General features: G+C 43.0%; 1 protein-coding gene across 3 annotated transcripts in view; it reads right to left on the reverse strand.

The window, feature by feature from the left end:
• The window catches only part of LOC142660696 (dipeptidase 2-like), a 183797-nt gene that overhangs the window by 109402 nt on the left and 51203 nt on the right, over nt 1-23192 (reverse strand). For all 3 annotated transcript variants that reach the window (XM_075837483.1, XM_075837481.1, XM_075837482.1), the window contains exons 2-3: nt 17224-17404; nt 15199-15325 (exon numbers count right to left, since the gene is read on the reverse strand). In XM_075837483.1, the coding sequence (XP_075693598.1) occupies nt 15199-15325; nt 17224-17375 (279 nt within the window). In that variant the 5' untranslated portion in view covers nt 17376-17404. The remainder of the gene's footprint in view (nt 1-15198; nt 15326-17223; nt 17405-23192) is intronic.

Consider the following 23192-nt stretch of genomic DNA (forward strand, 5'->3'; position numbering starts at 1 on the left):
AATGGTCCAAAAGATAGCCTCCTCAGGTAAACTCGATGGATGATGTTATGATACTATGTATATAAATGAAAAGAAGAAAGGGGGGAGGTAGTTAGTGCTAAAAAAGTGACAGCGAGAGTGAGGGAAAAATAAAAGCCAAGACCCGCAGCAGGAGTCAATGGTTACAAAAACGATACATAGCTCAAGGATTCATTTAATCCATGTGGAGACATTGTCCCAAGGGTCCATATCCAGCGGGACTCGCGTTGTGCGAGTTTTTGTTTAATGGCCCCACCTCTCATACCACATATAATGTGGTCAATCCCCCTCACCTTCAATTTGGAGGGATCGCAAGAATGGTGTATTTTAAAATGTCGGGCCACAGGTTTCAGCGTCTCCAAGTTCTCTACCCCTGATGCTCGTTTTATGTCGGCCATATGTTCGCGTACCCGAACCTTCAGCTCTCTGGAAGTAAGACCAACATAAATCTTTGGGCATGGGCAGACAGCATAATATATAACAGCTTTGGTTGTACACGTAATGGAATGAGTAATGTTGAAAGTTTTACTATCAGATGCATCAGTGAAAGTGTTGACTTCTTCTATGTTGGGGCATGCTACACATTTTCCACAAGGTTTACATCCCCATCTTGGACCCTTGGTCCCAAATGGGTATTTAGTTTTTATCGGATCATAAAAACTTTTTACAAGGTGGTCTTTCAAATTTTTAGATCGTCTGGCGGTGACGCAGGGATGTTTTGTGATGAATCTATTTAGAGTGGGGTCTGTCCGGAGAATCGGCCAATATCTTTTGAGAATTTCTCTCATTTGTGGCCAGCGGGAGTGATATCCTGTGATGAATCTGACCTGACTCTGTTTTTCTACTTTCTTTTTGGGAAAAAGCAGGTCATCCCTCGGTGTCCGCTTTGCCCTATAATAGGCTTTTTTTATTGATCGCATACTGTATCCGCTCTCCTGGAAACGGTGTTTCAAATCATCCGCCTGTTTCTCGAATAATGAGTCGGAAGAACAGATCCTCTTTATCCGTAAAAATTGTCCAGTGGGGACCGCTGAGATGCCGATTCCCGATTCCCTTCATCCGGTCCTGCCTCCTCCTCTTTCTCCTTTCATTTTACAATTTCTCAAACACCTGGGCTATGTACTATATATGGGGGGACATCAGTAGTTTGACCCTAACCCCGGACGAAGGCAGTTTGCCGAAACGCGCGTCGGGTACAGACATCTCGGTCCATATCTTCACCATGTCCACCGGTATGTTTCACACTGTTTCGTTGGTAGAGAGCTGCTATTGACTTCCATCTGTCTGCTTTCTGTCTGTTTGAGCCCATGCACTTTATACATTTGACATTCCAGTGTTCAGCTTGCAGCATCCACATCATGGGTTGCGGTTCTCGTTAACCCTTTATGTCCATTCAGATAACTATCACGCTTACACGCCTATATGTAATTTATATCATATACCTTTCAATAGGTGTACTGGATTATATACATCTGTTGGATGTCATTGGATGTTCTTCTGACTTCTCACAAATTTACTGTGGCTCTATCAGACACAGCTGTGCATGAGACTATATACAATTCTCTTTTGCTGCTCCAATAATATGTATACCATTTATATACTCTTGTAACATTCATACCTGGTTTCTGACCGTTTTTTGATGTCTTTTTATTGAGTGACTCATTCCCTGTTCCACTTTTATTGTTTCATGTGTTTTTTATTCTAATAAAATTTTGTATATTGTTCTATAAACTTTATGTGCATTAGTCGATCATATTTTCTTGGATTGTTCTCATGTTAATTGTTGATCGATGCACCAAGGTCATCTTGGTTATTACCCAGGATTCAACACAGTAGATGTTATATAGTCCAGCAACATTGCTGTACACTTGTTTGACTATTACTCTGTGCTGGTATCCTGCTCTGTTGGTATCTTATCGGTATATATCTAATCTTTTCTGTGTTCTCACAGAGTCCAGTACCTCGGGTCCCATGGACTATAAAGCCAGGGAATGTGCCTGGCGTTCTCAGATGGAACAGGTTTTCAAGGATGAGTCCCCAATAGTTGGTTTTAATGTGTGCAGAAACGTCAGTGAGCTCCAGAACAAATACACAAGTTTATTACATCGCCGCATGAAAGTGTGGTGGAACAAAACTTTTCTGGAAAATTATATCCAGAGAAACCTTGTCCCAAGGGGCCTAAGAATCCAGATTTTTCCATCCTTCCCAATCATCGAAGAAGAATTTATCTCCAAATGGGAAGAGGTATGCAACCAGGGCTCCAGAAAATTCATGGAGCTCCTTGTTGACCTCAACCACAAAATGATATCATCTATGGATGAAGAGATAGAAAGTGTTCAGGCCCAACTATTTCCACTCATGTCCACAGACAATATGTCTAAATTTAAACATAATCTTGACAGTCAATTTGTGGAGTGGGAGAAAGATATCCAAGAAATCAAATCTAGAAAATTTTCTAGAGATATTGGAGACTTTCAAAACAACAAAGTGTATAGGTGGAGAAGAAACCAGGCTCCAGGAGGCCGCAGCCGCACCCCTTCAATTTCCTCTGTGTCATCTCAGAGCGAAACTGACACCATGCCTTATAGATCTACCTTTAATACTCGTCCAAAAAGAAAGCTGGCACAGAGACAAGTGGCTAATAAAAAACGTCCAGATGTACGGGATCAGAGTAATCAATTAAAGGTAATCAATTTGTCATCACATATATTCTCTAACATTGACTTAGAATTAATAGCTAAGGGTTTGACGTTCTCACCAAGTGCGGGTTTTGACATGTTTTCTGCAGTGAAGGACCTTCATATTTTCGGCCGCTCACTCATTTTTAAAAAATGGTTTAACAAACCAGTGGACAGTGAATACTTTCCAACATCAGAGGAACAACAGGCATTAAAAGCACTTGAAGATCTGCTTGATGAGCACAACATTGATGAAATTACAGGTAACATTCCAGCATGCATTCGCATTAAATCTAAAAATTTCCCTGCCCTTAGCCTTTGCCCTGCGGTGGACCTCTTTATTAAATCAGTGACCAAGGAGTTTTTCAATATTCCAAGGTACATCAAACATGACAATTTAACTCCCCTAGAGAGAAACAGCCTCAAACAACTACAAAAAATTAATGATGTGGTATTCAAGGCAGCAGATAAGGGGGGAAATGTGGTAGTTTGGCCATGTACTATGTATGAGGCAGAGGCCAACAGACAGCTTAGGGACAAACAATGCTACAGGAAATTGACTTTTAACCCCCTGTCGGCCTTCAGATCTGAGTTACAGGTCAAACTTTTCCAGGCAGTAGAAGATAATGTCATCTCTAAAGAATTAAATATGGCACTTTCAATTGATGAACCCACTATTCCAACCCTTTATCTGCTGCCTAAGATTCACAAAAATGAAAAGACTCCACCGGGAAGGCCTATTATTTCAGGCAGGGGCAGTCTCACGGAAGGGATATGCAAATTTATCGACTTTCATCTGAAAAATTTGGTAATCAACTTACCTTCATACGTTCGTGACACGGCTGATCTACTACAGAAGATCAGCGGTGTCAGCATCGATAGTGACATGCTCCTTGTTACCATCGACGTGGAGTCTCTCTATACATGTATCAAGCACGAAGATGGCTTGAGAGCAGTCCAATATTTTCTGTCGATGTCAGAATTAGATAAATCTTTGTGCTCATTCATTGTACAGATGCTTGAATACATCCTAACACACAACTTCTTTGTGTTCAACAGTCATTTCTACCTACAGCTCCAGGGAACAGCCATGGGGGCAGCGTGTGCACCATCTTACGCTAACCTCTTCCTGGGGCTGTGGGAGAGGACCCTTTTTTCAGATGACCGGGGTGACTCAATGGCGCGGGTCCTCCTTTGGGCCCGCTACATTGATGACATCCTGGTCATCTGGAAGGGCACACATGCTGATCTTGACCAATTTATGGTCGGGTTGAACACAAATGATGTAAATCTCAAATTGACCTATAAAGCACATCCCAGTTGTTTGGAATTCCTGGATGTTAAAATCTTCACAGACGAGAGAGGTTTCCTTCACAGTGACGTTTTCCGTAAGGAAACTTCTGTGAATGCACTGCTCCACTCATCTTCATCTCACCCCCCGCAGACCATCTCAGCGGTCCCCTCTGGACAATTTTTACGGATAAAGAGGATCTGTTCTTCCGACTCATTATTCGAGAAACAGGCGGAGGATTTGAAACACCGTTTCCAGGAGCGCGGATACAGTATGCGATCAATAAAAAAAGCCTATTATAGGGCAAAGCGGACACCGAGGGATGACCTGCTTTTTCCCAAAAAGAAAGTAGAAAAACAGAGTCAGGTCAGATTCATCACAGGATATCACTCCCGCTGGCCACAAATGAGAGAAATTCTCAAAAGATATTGGCCGATTCTCCGGACAGACCCCACTCTAAATAAATTCATCACAAAACATCCCTGCGTCACCGCCAGACGATCTAAAAATTTGAAAGACCACCTTGTAAAAAGTTTTTATGATCCGATAAAAACTAAATACCCATTTGGGACCAAGGGTCCAAGATGGGGATGTAAACCTTGTGGAAAATGTGTAGCATGCCCCAACATAGAAGAAGTCAACACTTTCACTGATGCATCTGATAGTAAAACTTTCAACATTACTCATTCCATTACGTGTACAACCAAAGCTGTTATATATTATGCTGTCTGCCCATGCCCAAAGATTTATGTTGGTCTTACTTCCAGAGAGCTGAAGGTTCGGGTATGCGAACATATGGCCGACATAAAACGAGCATCAGGGGTAGAGAACTTGGAGACGCTGAAACCTGTGGCCCGACATTTTAAAATACACCATTCTTGCGATCCCTCCAAATTGAAGGTGAGGGGGATTGACCACATTATATGTGGTATGAGAGGTGGGGCCATTAAACAAAAACTCGCACAACGCGAGTCCCGCTGGATATGGACCCTTGGGACAATGTCTCCACATGGATTAAATGAATCCTTGAGCTATGTATCGTTTTTGTAACCATTGACTCCTGCTGCGGGTCTTGGCTTTTATTTTTCCCTCACTCTCGCTGTCACTTTTTTAGCACTAACTACCCCCCCCTTTCTTCTTTTCATTTATATACATAGTATCATAACATCATCCATCGAGTTTACCTGAGGAGGCTATCTTTTGGACCATTTTTACTTCACTCAAAGAAGAATACAGAATCGGTGTCTCATTCATTTTCATTGATCATCATTTTGTGTATTATTATTATCTTTATTTCATCACATTATTATTATTTTCGTTTATTCATTTTTTATACCATATGTATTATATTCATAAGGGGACTTTCTTTCATCTAATTTATGTATATAATGTACAGTCATGTTTGTTGTTTCTTTATTATCTCCATAGTAGACAATATACATGTAGAATGTAATTTTGTGTTATTTTTGTTTTCATGTTTTCTACATATTTGATATTAACATTCATTCAATATGTGATATATTCATAAATGTTTGTTGTCTATTTGTTATGTTTGCAGTATACAATGATGTTTTGCAAAGTTGTTTTTGTGATTGTATGTGGTTTAAATGCAATGTATGTTTCACATCTGTATATTTACATTCACTATATACTGATATCTACATAGATTTCTATAGGTCACCATCAATCTATACGTACACATATCAACTCTTCACTGTTTTCTTTTTTACCATCTTTGGTCACTCCAACATCCACACTCACCATGTATTAATTCATTACATATTTTTTCTGCATGTATCAATACTCACTTCTTCATCATGTTTCTCACTTCATTGGTCTTACAACCTTCATACCGCTTGCACACATTTCCATTCACGTTCGTCATCTCACTCACATTGCCATTTTCCCCAGTATCTATCATTCTTTTGCATTAACAGCATCTCATCTCACACTCACTTTCAACATATCACTACACTCTTCACCAAGTTTTTTTCTTCCTATTTTTCTCGTGTTCTACATCACATCCCTCTCAGTTCATACATTATGCATTCAAACACTGAGGAATTCCACTATATCGTAAACATCGTTCTTTTCTTAGTCAGATACAGTGTTCTGTAATCATCATTTGTACTGTGACCCCTCCTCTTGTTTCTTCTCTGGTATGTACTGATGTCCGGTTGTGCGCTGATGTTTGTTGCATCCCGATCAGATGTTTCTCCGGGGGGGGAGTGGCCCTGACCTCTTCCGAGCGCTGTCTTCTATTGGAGTAGGTTGTGGGTAGGCGTGGTTAGTCCACGCCGTCTCACACCCTCTCTGATGACGCGATACCGGAAGTGGGGCAGCGCCATCTTTGTACCCCGCATCAGACGCCGATTCCCTTCATCCGGTCCTGCCTCCTCCTCTTTCTCCTTTCATTTTACAATTTCTCAAACACCTGGGCTATGTACTATATATGGGGGGACATCAGTAGTTTGACCCTAACCCCGGACGAAGGCAGTTTTCCCGAAACGCGCGTCGGGTACAGACATCTCGGTCCATATCTTCACCATGTCCACCGGTATGTTTCACACTGTTTCGTTGGTAGAGAGCTGCTATTGACTTCCATCTGTCTGCTTTCTGTCTGTTTGAGCCCATGCACTTTATACATTTGACATTCCAGTGTTCAGCTTGCAGCATCCACATCATGGGTTGCGGTTCTCGTTAACCCTTTATGTCCATTCAGATAACTATCACGCTTACACGCCTATATGTAGTTTATATCATATACCTTTCAATAGGTGTACTGGATTATATACATCTGTTGGATGTCATTGGATGTTCTTCTGACTTCTCACAAATTTACTGTGGCTCTATCAGACACAGCTGTGCATGAGACTATATACAATTCTCTTTTGCTGCTCCAATAATATGTATACCATTTATATACTCTTGTAACATTCATACCTGGTTTCTGACCGTTTTTTGATGTCTTTTTATTGAGTGACTCATTCCCTGTTCCACTTTTATTGTTTCATGTGTTTTTTATTCTAATAAAATTTTGTATATTGTTCTATAAACTTTATGTGCATTAGTCGATCATATTTTCTTGGATTATTACTATCTACAGGGGGCACAGTGTGTGTGTGGGACACGGTGTATGGTGCTATTATAATTAGAGGTGCAGTGTATGGCGCTATTATATTTAGGGGCGTAGTGTGTGGTATAATGATAACTTTATATTTATTTATAGGTGCAGAAATGTTGGAAAAGTGAGAAGCTGAAGACATGTGAGCGGCAAACTGCAGAAATGGACCGGGAGAAGTCATCATAGAGGTCTGGACCAAATGGAGAAAAAGAACTAGAATCTGAGACGTCACCGGTGAGTCACTCAATGTAAATGTTCATTCTGCCTCTAATCAGCACTGTAGTCACTGTATGATCTGCAGCGAGATGATGGGTGGTATGATTATGATAGGATTTATTTTTTGTGAAACGGCATCTCCCAGCATATCCTTAACATTGTTCGGACTATGCTGGGAGCTGTAGTTTTACGCCGTACACACCTATACGGCAGGGGTTGCACTAAATTGAGCTGTATTTGTTCTGGGGCTGTATATATGTACCGAGCTTGGTTCTGGTGTTGTGTATAGAACCATATTGCTTGTGAAATGTACAAATAATTTTATGCTCGCGTTACATAAAAAGAAATGACACGTCGATTGGTAGAGAAAACAAACACGGCGAGGGGGAAGGAGATGTCGGGAAAGAGGTTGGGGGGGGGGCGCCAAACTGAATCTTTGCCCCGGGTGTTGGAGAACCTAGCTACGCTTCTGCATGACCTACAGAGACACAAGAACAGAGTAATAACCTTTCTATCCTCTGTAGAATGGCTTTTGGAGCATCATGAAATCGAAGCTGATTCCAAACAGGAGGTTCCAGTTCCAGGGTTTTGTAGTAGACTCTGAGAATGAAATTCTGTCTATCTCCTTAAAGGGTGAACTCTTTGACTCCCAGATGCAGGATCTGTTGGAACCCGGACCAGTTTCCATACAACAGGTCATGCGAGTATTTGGCCTAGTGTTGACTGCGTCAGATGCAGTCTTGTGGGCCAAATGACATCTCAGGCGACTTCTGTTGGAAGTCCTAGGGAGATAGGATAGAGAGGAGGACTCCCTTAACCAGACCTTTCAGGTTATCCCAGCAAACCAGGGATTACCTTCTCTGATGGATAGAACGGAAGAATGACAGAAGCATGATTCCTCCTCAGTGGCTAGTTCTGACTACTGATGCATCAATCCAAGGATGGGGTGCCCATGTTTCAGCAGAGATAGATCAAAGTGTCTGGACTCCCATGGAGATTGTTTCGTCCTCCAAAGCCAAGGAACTGCAGGCGATTTTCAAAGCACAGCACCAATTTTATCAGCTGCTTGTCTGATTTTACCAGAGCTGTGAGAGTCCAGTCAGACAAGGTCATCATAGTGACTCACATGAACCAACAGGGAAGAACAAGGTCCCCAGCCCTTCTAGAAGAAGTGACGAGGGTTTTGACCTGGAAGAGATCTCATTGATCCACATTTGAAAATAACTCAACATGTGGGCAGATTGTCTCAATCGATGTCCAACCAATTCCAGACTTGTGGTTCTTTACCCGACTCTGTTCTCACAACTGGTAGAAAGATGGGGCCTTCCAGAGATAAATGCCGAGAACCAACACCAAGCTCAAGTACTTTTGCTCTATCTATGCAAAAGACAGACCATACGCTATATACGACTTCTCACCCGGGGCATATCCTAGCTTTTTGGCTGCCTGATACGAAAATTGAAATGGCGCATCCCCCCCAGCCTGTTCTACATCACTAGCAGCCTCACAGAAAAAATCATACCACCCATCATCTCACTGCAGATCATACAGTGACTACATTACTGATTAGAGGCAGCATAAACATATACATTAAGTGACTCACCGGTGACGTCTCAGATTCTAGTTATTCTTTTTCTCTTTTCTTCTCAATCCGGTCCAGACCTCTATGATGACTTCTCCTGGCCACAGCCCATTTCTGCAGTTTTCTGCTCAGATGTCTTCAGCTTCTCACTTTTCAAACATTTCTGCACCTATAAACGAAGATACAATTCTTATGGTGCTACACACTATGTCGCTAAATATAATAGTGCCATACACTGCACATCTAGTTATAATAGTACCCTACACTGTGTCCCATACACACGGACACACACACACACATAGTGCCCCCTGTAGATAGTGCTCCCATAGAGCCCCCCGTAGATAGTGCCCCACACAGAGCCCCCTGTAGACAGTGCACCACATAGAGCCCCTGTAGATAGCCCCCTGTAGATAGTGCTCCAGATATTGCCCCGACCCCTGTAGATAGTGCTCCACAAATAGCCCCCACCCCCTGTAGATAGTGCTCCTCATATAGCCCCCACATACAAGTCTACCCCCCTGTAGTTAGTGCTGCACATATAGCCCCCACATACAGCCCTACCCCATGTAGATAGTGCTGCACATATAGCCCCCCACATTCAGTTCTACCCTCTGTAGCAAACTTTTGACTGGGGCCCCTCCTCCCCTGGGTATCACACAATCCCCCTCTTGTAGATAGTGCCTCTCTATAGATTCCGCCACACAGCACCCCCTATAGATAGCACCATACAGCCCCCTGTAGATAACGCCATACACCCCCCTGTAGATAATGTCATACAGCCCCCAGTAGATAACGCCTTACAGCCCTCCCCCTGTAGATAATGCCATACAGCCCCCTGTAGATAATGGCATACAGACCCCATGTAGATAACGCCATACAGCCCACCCCCTGTAGATAGCGCCATACAGCCCCCTGTAGATAACGCCATACAGCGCTCCCTCTGTAGAGAATGCTATACAGCCCACCCCCTGTAGATAATGCCATACAGCCCTCCCCTGAAGATAATGCCGTACAGCCCTCCCCTGTAGATAACGCCATACAGCCCCCTCTGTAGATAACGCCATACAGCCCCAAACCCCCCAGTAGATAATGCCATACAGCCCTAAACACCCCCTGTATGTAACGCCATACAGCCCCCAACCACCCCCCTCCCCGCAAAAAAACAAAAATGGCCTATAGTTTGTCCTACAAAAGAGATGTATCCCCTATCCACAGGGTCTGCGCAGTTCAATAAAAATGAAAATAGTGCTGGTCACGCATGCGCACAAGCGCGAACGGTGTACAGATCGTTTCTATGGAGCTGCCGACAGACCACGGAAGTCCGAGGTTTGTCACGGAGAACTTCAGGGGACTTTCAGTCCCCCGTTCTCCTTATCGCTAAGCGTCCCAGCTATCACACATTTATCCCCTATCCTGTGGATAGAGGATGCTTGTCTTTTGTAGGAACAACCCCTTCAGTGGTGTCGCGCTGTAGCAGCCATAGCGGCATGGGCCCCCTCATGCTGCGGGCCCCATAGCAGCCACTATGGCTGCTACAGCGGTAGTTACGCCACTGGGGACACGGAACATGTCCTGCCATTCAGCACTTATGGATGTAATTGGATATGAGTCCTAAAGATGCAGGTACAATTATAGTGCAGGAGGGCGTGGCGGCGGCTGGTTTCAGTGGCGCCGCCGCCCCCTCAGAGAGGCAGCAGGGCCCCGCCTGAGGCGAGATTCTCATCTCACCTCATGGACGGTGCGGCCCTCTTCTCACCATCTTGTGGAATTTACGATTAGCTTACCTGTTCCTCCCGTGCTTTTGGTCGCAGGAGTCCTGACAAAGGTCAGGCAAGACCAAGCCTCTGTGACTGTTGTCATACCATTCTGGACAAAAAGAGCTTGGTTTCTCCTGCTGTAAGGAAGAGTCGGGAACATATTGGAGGCTTCTGCTCAGATCGGACCTGGTGTCGCAGGACAGCCAGTAGTCTGAGAACCTGACAGAATGGAAGTTACATAGTTACATAGTTAGTACGGCTGAAAAAAGACACATGTCCACTTACTAAGAATAGGCTTATCAGATGCAGTGGTCTCAACCCTGTTAACTGCCCAAGGAGCGGCAACACATAAAGCCTATGAGACTCCACGTTCAGCTGGTAGTGTGACTAAGAAAGGCTACTGTCATAGGAGCCAACATTCAGAGATATACTCCAATTCCTGCATGAATGGATTTAAGAAGTGGCTAATTCCTATAGCAATCAGAGTCCAGATCTCCACTCTTTCGGCACTTCTTGGTAATTCTCTCAAAAGAACCTTTGATAAAGCAGTTCCTAGTGGTCAATCAGAAACCTTGGCCAGCTACAGTCAGCTCTTTTCCAAAGTGGGTTTTGCCTACAAGAGGCAAACTTGCTCTTCCTATCGGAGAAAGTGTCATTCCTGGTGGTAATAACATCAGACAGGCGGATCAGTGAGCTATAAGCCTTGGCTGCAGCTTCGCATTTCCAAGATGACAGAGTGGTGTTGAGGACTGTGGCTTCATTCAGACCAAAATGTCCATCCTTCTCAAATATAAATCAGGAGATGGAGATGGTTATGCCAGCCTTCTGCGCCAAACCTATCTCAGAGGAGGAATGGCGCTTACAGACAGTAGAAGTGGGGCAGAGTCTGAAGATCTACCTGTCCCGGACTGAGAGCTTACGGAAAAATTATCATCTATATGTGCTCACATGTGGCCTACAGAAAAGGGAAAAGCCTCTAAATCCACAATAGCTAGGTGGCTGAAAGATGCTATCAAGAGCAAAAGCAGATCTCCCCAGTTGGCATCTGGGCACACTCAACCAGTTACAGCCACTTCATGGGCAGAACATGCTCGAGGGCCACCTGGAAGCATCTGCTGGGCCGTGTCGTGAAGTACACCAAATACCCGCATCAGTCACTATTGGGTAGACTTCGCTGAATGAGAGGTCTCTTCTTTTGGACACACAGTTTTGTCTTCTGGGTTTTACCACTCTTAAGGGATCGTGCTCCCCATATGTATGTACTGCTGTGCAGGACATCTAGGACCGCTAGAATTTATTTACGCAATTCCTCTTTCCTGTGGTCCAAGCAACAGCACATAATTACCCTCCCAATAAAGAGTCTAGTCCTTAAAAATACACGGTGAGGGGGAGGAGCTAAGGTCCATTTATAGGGTTTGTTCAAGTTCAATTAATCCTTATTCCCCTATATCCCCTTATGTATGTGCTGCAATTTGGACTACAGGAAAGAGGACTTGCATAAGTAAATTCTAGCTCTTTCCAAGTTTGATAAATTTTGCCGTTTTACACAAATAAACAATGAATGTATTGGCCAAAACGTAATACTAACATAAAGTACAATGTGTCACGAAAAAACTCTCAGAATCGGTTGGATAAGTAAAAGCATTTCAAAGTTATTACCACATAAACTGAGACATGTCAGATTTGAAAATTGTGGCTGTCAGGAAGGTCAAAACTGGATGCGACAGCAAGGGATTAAAGTGTATTGAAAAGCGTATTTGACCACACTTTTGTATACAAGAGTAGAGATGAGCGAACCGGGAGAACCGAACCCGGTTTCGGTCCGAACATCGAGAAAAGTTCGGTTCACAGCGAATCCGAACTTCACCGGGTTCGGCCGAACACGTTTTGACCGAACCCGGTCAAAAATATTATACAAATCGGCAGCCACTTGTCTCTATCAATCACTGATCTAGAAAAGAGGCTGCTGATTAAAAATAAAATAAAGAGCATTTCATACGTACCCGGTCGTTGTCTTGGTGACGAGTCCTTCTTTTCTGACGCGGCAGCCTGTGATTGGCTGCAGAGGCCTCTGCAGCCTGTGATTGGCTGCAGAGGCCGCGGCAGCCTGTGATTGGCTGCAGCGGTCACATGGGCTGTAATGTCATCCAGGAATGTCGGGCCGGATGTCGAGAGGGACGCGTCACCAAGGCAACGGCCGGGAGACCGGACTGGAGGAAGCAGAAAGTTCTCGGTAAGTATGAACGTCTTTTTTTTTTACAGGTTACTCTATATTCTGATCGGAATTCACTGTCCAGGGTGCTGAAACAGTTACTGCCGATCAGTTAACTCTTTCAGCACCCTGGACAGTGACTATTTACTGATGTCGCCTAGCAACACTGCCGTAATGACGGATGCACACATGTAGCAACCCGTCATTACGGGGCCTCATGCACACGACCGTAAAAACACCCGTTATTACGGGTCGTAATTACGACCCGAAATAGCGGGCCCATAAACTTCTGTTAGCCACGGGTACCTTCCCGTTTTCTCACGGGAAGGTTCCTGTGCCGTTAAAAAGATAGAACATGTTCTATTTTTTTATTTTACGGGCCGTGCTCCTATACTTTATAATCGGAACACGGCTCGGAAAAACGACCGGCTGCCCGTTGCCGGCCGTGCCCGGCCGTGCTCATCTCCTGAAATACTCTGTGCTGCCTTAAACTCTGTGGACAGGTCAGGATCCTGTTTCTTTTAAATGCTGCTGGGGAAACCGCTCGATCCAGTGGAGGAGAGGTAACAGACTGAGCTACGTAATGGTAATGGTAAGAGCAGAGTTCACAGCAGCACTGAATCTGCACGCTCCTCTCCTGAAATACTCTGTGCTGCTGTGAACTCTGCTCTTACCATTACGTAGGTCAGTCTGTTACCTCTCCTCCACTCCTGTCCTCAATAACACCTTCACATGATTGGCAAGTCACCACCCCGCACAAGATCCGCACGCTCATCTCCTGAAATACTCTGTGCTGCCTTAAACTCTGTGGACAGGTCAGGATCCTGTTTCTTTTAAATGCTGCACTGTAGCGCAGCCTTATATAGTGGATCGAGCGGGTTCCCCAGCAGCATTTAAAAGAAACAGGATCCTGACCTGTCCACAGAGTTTAAGGCAGCACAGAGTATTTCAGGAGAGGAGCGTGTGATTGGCTGCAGAGGCCGCTGCAGCCTGTGATTGGCTGCAGAGGCCGCTGCAGCCTGTGATTGGCTGCAGAGGCGGTCACGTGGGATGAAGCGTCATCCCTGGAGGCTGGCCTTCTGACGTGCGTGACCGCCACTACAGCCTGTGATTGGCTGCAGCGGCGACATGGATGAAACGTCATCGCTGGAGGCCGGACAGGAAGAAAGTAAGTATGACATTTTTTTATTTTATTTTTTTATTACATTAAAATTGTATTTTCCGCGCGCCGAGCATGGTACTGTCAAGGTTGCTGAAAGAGTTAGTGCAGCCCATTAACTCTTTCAGCACCCTGGACAGTACTATGCTCGGCGCACGGAAATTACAGGTTCGGTCAGAACTAGTTCGGTCCGAATCGAACTTTTTCGTGAAATTCGGCGAACTAGACGAACCAAACTTTTCATAAGTTCGCTCATCTCTATACAAGAGGGTTCTGCAAAAAAAATAATTTAAATATGTGGGGATAGACTGTCAGGATATGCTGGGAGTTGTAGTTTTACATTAAGGCTCGATTCACATGAGCATGTTCGGTCCGTAAAGGATGGAACGTATTTCGGCTGCAAGTCCGGGACCGAACACATTGCAGGGAGCCGGGCTCCTAGCATCATAGTTATGTATGACGCTAGGAGACCCTGCCTCTCCGTGGAACTACTGTTCCATACTGAAAACATGATTCCAGTACAGGACAGTTGTCCCGCAGCAAGGCAGGGACTGCTAGCGTCGTACATAACTATGATGCTGAAACCCAATGTTATTTGCCCCAACATCTGCCATCAAGGGACAGTTGGGATCCTCCTAGGCATTGTCGGTGGACATTTTTTCTTATTGTATTGGCAGCTTTAGGGTACCCTTACACGTAGTGGATTTGTTGTAGGTTCACTGCAGATTTCACCCCTACATTGGAAAAGGTGTAATGCACTATGAACAGCCACAACAGAATGAGCAAAAATGTTCCGCAGCATGTGTATGCGATTTTTTGAACTTTCATACATATGGCTGGTACTGAAATCCGGTGCGGGTTTTACACACAGAAAATACACAGCATTTCTCTCCTGTGTGAAACTGGCCATATAGTTCCTGTTTTTGATGGGTATTCTTTGCAGTCAAATATTAATGTAAAACCCTTAAATCAATTCATTATTATCAATTCAGAGCATGAGTAAAAAATTAAAAAAGTGTAATGAATAACATGACATACCTTGAAATTGTTATTTTCCCCTTATCAGACCTAATATGTTAAAATATATTTAAATAATAACTTTCATTATTGTATAATAAGTAATAATAATAATAATAATAATAATAATAATAATAAAGGTACCTGAGCTCCAACGTGACCAGTTTTAAGTTTATTCAAATTGGTCCTTGTGGTATTGATAGTCCTCAAATTAATTTCTGATAACCTATTTTTGTAAATCCTTCTGAGCTGCAGGGCAAGGTCATTGTGTCTATAATAAAGAAAATTAAGGTACTGTATGAGTTAACAATATTTTGTACCATTTTAAATGTCATCTTATGAATGGGAATTCATAAAATATAAAAAAATAATAATATTTATTTCTGCTTTATATTGTATATAGTCATTTTTTGTATTAATTATTACTTTAAATCCCATGTTTTCATGAAATATTCATGAAAGTTGTGTTAATTGTAAGGTTTTTTTTGTAAATCATTTTCTCTGTCTTCATAATCGACTTTTCATTGCTTTAATTAAAAATTTTTCGTTCTTTTCTTGTTCTGAATTAGGCCTCATTTAGGCTCTCTTCACTTCTACGTCGGAGGTTCCATTAGAAACCTCTATTTTAGACTACATCATATTTGATAGGCAGAATAGCACAGCAAGCAGCGCTATTCTTCCCATTTACAACGATGGACACCACATTGGAACCAGACAGACCTCATTTAATGGGACAAATCAGCATGTAGCTACCCGTCGTGGCTTCCACAACAAGTAGTTGTAACGTCCACGGCCACGGACCGTCATTCCAACTCACCCCCCGACGGCTGCGGCCTTGGACTTGTTGGTCGGCATCTCCTTCTAAGGAGACACAAGTGCTCGCTTCCGCTACGCTCTGCAGTGTCCCGGAGGGTGCGCACTCAAGCCCGGCCTTAAAGGGCCAGCGCGTGCACATGTAATATATTGTTAATTAGCCCTAATCACTATGGACTATAAAAAGGGCTCTGCCTTTCACTCCTTGCCTGAGCGTTGTTTGTATTCCTATGTTAGTCGTGCAAATGGTCCCTTAGTCGTATCCTGTTCCCAGTGTTCCCGTGCCCTGCTATCCGTATCCCGTGCTGTATCTGTTCCTGTGCCATCTCTAGTGTTGGAGTTGTGTTGTGCCGTCTACTATGCCTGCTGTCTTACACCACGTCTTGTGTCATCTGGCACGTTTTTCATCATCTACCGTCAAAGTTGCATCTGTGTCTAAGCCTCCGTTGCTGTCTTGGCTATTACAGTTACCCTTGTGATTGGACATTGTATAGACTTGGTACACTGTTTGGCCAGCTGCTACTCAGCTATGGCGGTGCGGCCTAGTGAGTCCACAAAAGCACAGATCGTGACGTCTTTTTTTCCTTAATGCAGATCAAAAATTCGCAGTGGAAAAAATATGCATTGTGTGAACAATGGCGTGAATATCACATTGAAAACAATGGGACGCGGATTCATGCGGATTACAGTGCGGAATTTCCGTCGAGATCCGTGTGAAAATTCCGCCTTGTGAACATGGTTTTTTTGGTTACTTTTGTGAAACACAGTGCTGCTTCTCCCTTGACATGAAAATACACCACATTAGTAGATTTAAATTTCCCAAAAACATTTGAATAGCTGCATATATTAACATTGACGTATACTCTGCTAATTTCATACAAACACAATACGGGACCAAAATATGCAGGTGTGAATAAGCCCTTAAGGCCCTTTTACACAAGCCAATTATCGGGATAACGACCGAACTGTGTTAACAGGGCAACGATCAGCTGATGAACAAGTAAACGCTTGTTCATCGGCTGATCGTATAGTTTCTGTAGCAGAAAATATTATCGTTGCCAGCAGCACGTCTCCCAAGGAGACGTGCTGCCGACATGATAGAAATGTATGATGATAAGCTATCGTAGTAACCACCGCTCGTCCCCATACATTATTGATAATAGCTCCTTGTGAAATGAGCAACGAGAACCGACCAATAAGATGTCTCGTTAACCGGCGTTTGTTGTTATGGCCAAAATGGGCCGGTGTAAAAGGAAGCTAAATATATACACTGCCCTGTCCCACTGTGTGTAATGTGATGTAGGAAATTGTTGGCATTATAAAAATAGCAGTAAAGATGTAAACAGATATACTCACCCATCGATTAAAGGGTGTGACTCCATAAGATTTTGTGCTCTCTGGGACAAATCATCACTAGAACATGAATTAATTTGAAGAAAGATGCACAGTAAAAAATGTTTGAGAGTCCACAAAGCATTTTGTGAAAGGATATGCTTAATCCACTCCATTATTGGTAGACAATGAGAATGATTGACTCCTGTAATTAAAAGAATACACATCAGAACTGATGTACAGTTTAATTTTTGCATTGTTAATTAGAATGGTTTATTAACCATAGCTAGCATTACTTTATTTGTTACCATAGGTACAAATTCGAACTACATAAAAATGTGTGCATACAGTATACTGCTCATATAATTCTTCCTACAAAATATTGCATAATGTGCCTTATAAAATGGTATTTGTTCACTTTTATTCACTCTTATCTATGTCTCTATACAGAGATCCAAAGAATAGGCAACACTCCACATCATAGTATCAAAAGTGAAAAAAGTTTATTCACCCATATGGCAAAGTGCGATGTTTCAGCCCCAGCATGGGCCTTTCTCAAGCATGTCGTGGCCCTGAGGCTTGCACACACAATCCTTCAAAAAAGGAATTAATCTCTTTTTTGGTGCTGCTCTTCTTTGTATTTTTTTTTTATGTCTCTATACATCCATCCATCCATATGGACAGGAAAAGGGTAGATCATATCAGTCAGATTGGTGAGGTTATGGTTAACATATAGGCTCAATTTGATTCACACCCAATCTTTGGTGCACTATTGGCATATACGCTGGGAAAATATCCTGAGTAGAGATGGGCAAAACTCTTAAGTTTCGTTTTTGATTCGGCCATTTCGGGTCAGAGGTTTTTTTGGGCCAAATTATTTTGTTGTGGCCTTAAAATTCCACCCATTTCTAGCTCTCAAATGCAAACACAGCCCTAGTAATGTCAAACTGACAGCAACATATATGGCTATGGGTGAATGGATGGTAGCCGCTTGTAATAAACACACACTGCACTGTCTGATTTTTTATTTATTTTTAAATGAAAAAAACGCTCCAAAAATTATCCCTTTTTGGGGCAGAGGCACACGGCAGTGGGATTGGAAGAAGCAATGGCTTTTCCAAGTACTCCAAAAATTATCCCTTCATGGGGAGTTTTTAAATGCAACAGGTTTGGTGTTATTTTAAAAAAAAAATTGTGGCGGTGTGCCTGATTGTGGTTGAAAAATGAAGAATAAGTTGCTGTTATTTTTTTTTAAAAAGCCTTCCAAAAATACTAGACTTCTCTTGATAGTACTCCAATTTACCCTCCCATTGGAAAGCAGAAAAAAAACTTGCCCATTTTGCTTTTATATCGAGGGTCTAACAACATGGCTATCCAATAGTCATCCCTTTGCTTTATGTTAATGATACGCTTGTCAGCACATAAGCAAGAAAGCATGCAGCTTGCCATGCTTGCCAGCATGTCCAAGGACCCAGGGGCCTGCCATGGTCAGTCATCATCAACATCGCCCAAAGAATAAGGGTGAGCCTCGTCCCCTGGATGTGAAATATCCATGCCCCCACTACAACTGTAAGGGTATGTTCACACAACCTATTTTCGCCCATTTTTCGGGTTGTAAAGGCCCGAAAAATCGGAAGCAGAACGCCTCCAAACATCTGCCCATTGATTTCAATGGGAAAAACGGCGTTCTGTTCCGACGGGCTGTTTTTTTACGCAGCCGTTTTGAGGACGGCTTGCGCCGTGTTCCCTCCCGCGAGAACACACACACACAGACTTGTGGTTCTGCAGAGAGCGTCCGATTCTTGAATAAATGGTATATTGATATACACAAATAGAGTGATTATACCAACCATATTAATTGAAAATATTTTTCTGCTGTTTGTATTGATCTTTCAAATAAAGTTGCTAACGTGTGATTAGGCAGTTATACTGAGAGCCGAGGACTTTTTATAGCGTTATTGGGACCTATTCTGGTCATTTCATTGGCACCTACTTTCTTTGATGGAGTGCTCCAACATTATACATTGGATTTAGCCGTACTGTTTTTGTGCAACCGTCATGAATGTCTATCAATCCCCCTACTAATACATTTGCTTATAATGCAAAGACTGCTTCTATGATCATTGCCGGAGTGAAGTTACTGAATTCATTTTTACATATTCTAGGCCATGAATTTAGGACCAGAGATTATCAGAGGGAATCGCAACGCATGATTTCCCTTGAATTAAATTGTATCACTATGGCTGAGTACTATACAAATAATCATAGTCCGCATGGCCTGAGATCTCGCTTGCGACCTACCTTAGTTAGTGAAGGTCAAACATATTATTCTTATTTTGAGAACATTCTAAAAAAAAATCTTTAGATCTAAAGTTTCTAACAATTTAGTTTCTCCAAAGATGATCTATTACAGAATCCAAGGGAAGTGTGGAAGCCATTGAATTGCAATTATCTCACACCTTACCCACCGAGGACTGGACTGCTCTTAAAGGAGAAAACATATAAGATCCTAGCAGATTTTAAGAAAAACACAGAATCCACTAAACATCAGAAATATCTGCATAATGCTGAAGAATATCTCCACCATCGGGTGCTTAGATGGCAGGATCCTCAGCACTCTACACATCGAGGCTATGACTTTTTTAGATGACGACCACATGATCAGGGTTCTTCTAGCTCTAACAGTGAAGCCCCATCTACATGCATAGGACAACATTTTTTGGGAAGACCGAGACGATATCCATCAAAACCATGAGACGATTGAGCAGGAACCTTAGGAGAAAACATATGGGTCCAAACCTGCTCAAAGGTACACCATCAAACTAGTAATCAATATCTCTTCTATTAACCTGAACCCAGCACAACTGAATTTACTACAGTATAAACTTCCATTCTATCCAACTCTTAAATTCTATCAATTAATTTAAACATACAACACGACAACAATTCGTTGGGTAGAAAGTTTGAGCACAGTTTGAACAGGGGAATGTGCCAATGTTCTAGTGTAATTATTGATGATACCGTATGACATCCACAAACAGGTTAACAATTCCCAATAAAATATTTTTTACGTTGCTCCCCCTTTGCGGTGTACAGCATAGACGTCTAATGGGTAAATTAAGGACTATAGGTTTCAAAAATATAGTTTGTAATTGGATTGAGAATTGGCTCAAGGACCGTATCCAGAGAGTTGTGGTCAATGATTCCTACTCTGATTGGTCCCTGGTTATAAGTTGTGTACCCCAGGGTTCCATGCTGGGATCACTATTATTCAACTTATTTATTAATGTTATAGAGGATGGGATTAATAGCACTATTTCTATTTTTGCAGATGACACCAAGCTATGTAGTAATGTTCAGTCTATGGAAGATGTTCGTAAATTGCAAGCGGATTTAAACAAACAAAGTGTTTGGGCGTCCACTTGGCAAATGAAGTTTAATGTAGATAAATATAAAGTTATGAATCTGGGTGCCAACAATGTCCTAGGGGGAGCTACACTGGGGGAGTCACTTGTTGAGAAGGATCTGGTCTGGGTGTACTTGTAGATCATAAACTAAATAACAGCATGCAATGTCAATCAGCTGCTTCAAAGGCCAGCAAGATATTGTCGTGTATTAAAAGAGGCATGGACTCGCGGGACAGGGATATAATATTAGCACTTTGCAAAGTATTAGTGAGGCCTCATCTAGAATATGCAGTTCAGTTCAGGGCTCCAGTTCATAGAAAGGATGCCCCTGGAGTTGGAAAAAATACAAAGAAGAGCAATGAAGCTAATAAGGGGCATGGAGAATCTAAGTTATGAGGAAAGATTAAAACAATTAAACCTATTTAGCCTTGAAAAAAGACGACTAAGGGGGGGGGCATGACTAACATATAGATATATTAATGGCACATACAAAAAAACAGGGATGAGATCCTGTTCTATGTAAAACCCCCTCAAAAAACAAGGGGGCACTCCCACCGTCTGGAGAAAAAAAGGTTTAATCTGCAGAGGCGACAAGCCTTTACTGTGAGAACTGTGAATCTATAGAATAGTCACCGCAGGAGCTGGTCACAGCAGGGACAGTAGATGGCTTTAAAAAAGGCTTAGATAATTTCCTAGAACAAAAAAATATTAGTTCCTATGTGTAGAAATTTTTCCCTTCCCTTTTCCCATCCTTTGGTTGAACTTGATGGACATGTGTCTTTTTTAACTATGTAACTATGTAAAACTTATATGCCCATGCGGTCTCATATATTTTGGGGAAACCACCCAGCATGTACGGGACCACATGGCAAATATAAATCTGATATACAGTGGAGGAAATAAGTATTTGATCCCTTGCTGATTTCGTAAGTTTGCCCACTGTCAAAGTCATGAACAGTCTAGAATTTTTAGGGTAGGTTAATTTTACCAGTGAGAGATAGATTATATTAAAAAAAAAGAAGAAAATCACATAGTCAAAATTATATATATTTATTTGCATTGTGCACAGTGAAATAAGTATTTGATCCCCTACCAACCATTAAGAGTTGAGCCTCCTCCAGTCCAGTTACACGCTCCAAATCAACTTGGTGCCTGCATTAAAGACAGCTATCTTAAATGGTCACCAGTATAAAAGACTCCTGTCCACAGACTCAATTAATCAGTCTGACTCTACCCTCTACAACATGGGCAAGACCAAAGAGCTTTCTAAGGATGTCAGGGACAAGATCATAGACCTGCACAAGGCTGGAATGGGCTACAAAACCATAAGTAAGATGCTGGGTGAGAAGGAGACAACTGTTGGTGCAATAGTAAGAAAATGGAAGACATACAAAATGACTGTCAATCGACATCGATCTGGGGCTCCATGCAAAATCTCACCTCGTGGGGTATCCTTGATCCTGAGGAAGGTGAGAGCTCAGCCGAAAACTACACGGGGGGAACTTGTTAATGATCTCAAGGCAGCTGGGATCACAGTCACCAAGAAAACCATTGGTAACACATTACGCCGTAATGGATTAAAATCCTGCAGTGCCCGCAAGGTCCCCCTGCTCAAGAAGGCACATGTACAGGCCCGTCTGAAGTTTGCAAATGAACATCTGGATGATTCTGAGAGTGATTGGGAGAAGGTGCTGTGGTCAGATGAGACTAAAATTGAGCTCTTTGGCATTAACTCAACTCGCCGTTTTTGGAGGAAGAGAAATGCTGCCTATGACCCAAAGAACACCATCCCCACTGTCAAGCATGGAGGTGGAAACATTATGTTTTGGGGGTGTTTCTCTGCTAAGGGCACAGGACTACTTCACACCATCAATGGGAGAATGGATGGAGCCATGTACCGTCAAATCCTGAGTGACAACCTCCTTCCCTCCACCAGGACATTAAAAATGGCTCGTGGCTGGGTCTTCCAGCACGACAATGACCCGAAACATACAGCCAAGGCAACAAAGGAGTGGCTCAAAAGGAAGCATATTAAGGTCATGGAGTGGCCTAGCCAGTCTCCAAACCTTAATCCAGGGGCGTAGCTAAAGGCTCATGGGCCCCGATGCAAAAATTCTTACTGGGCCCCCCCCCCCCCCGCAAACTTCTCATGGCCGATGGTCCGCAGCTTTCAGCTGCATTGCTGGGTCTCCTAAGTGACCCAACAATGCAGCACTAGCAGCCGGGGGCGTCACTAAGGCTGGGTTCACACACCCTATTTACGGACGTAATTCGGGCGTTTTAGCATTGAATTACGTCCGAAAATGCGGCTCAAAAGCGTTGGCAAACATCTGCCCATTTATTTGAATGGGTCTTACGATGTTCTGTGCCGACGGTCAATTTTTTTACGCGCCGTGTCAAAGAAGTGCCTGTCACTTCTTCAGACGTAAATGGAGCCGTTTTCCATGGACTCCATAGAAAAACAGCTCCAATTACGTCCGTAATGGACGCAGCGAAAGACGCCTGCACATGCCATTACGGCTGAAATTACGGTGCTGTTTTCTCCTGAAACCAGCACCGTAATTTCAGCCGTAACAGACGCTGCCG

The sequence above is a fragment of the Rhinoderma darwinii genome, chromosome 9, assembly GCF_050947455.1.
Source record: "Rhinoderma darwinii isolate aRhiDar2 chromosome 9, aRhiDar2.hap1, whole genome shotgun sequence".
NCBI classification, from domain to species: Eukaryota; Metazoa; Chordata; class Amphibia; order Anura; family Rhinodermatidae; genus Rhinoderma; species Rhinoderma darwinii.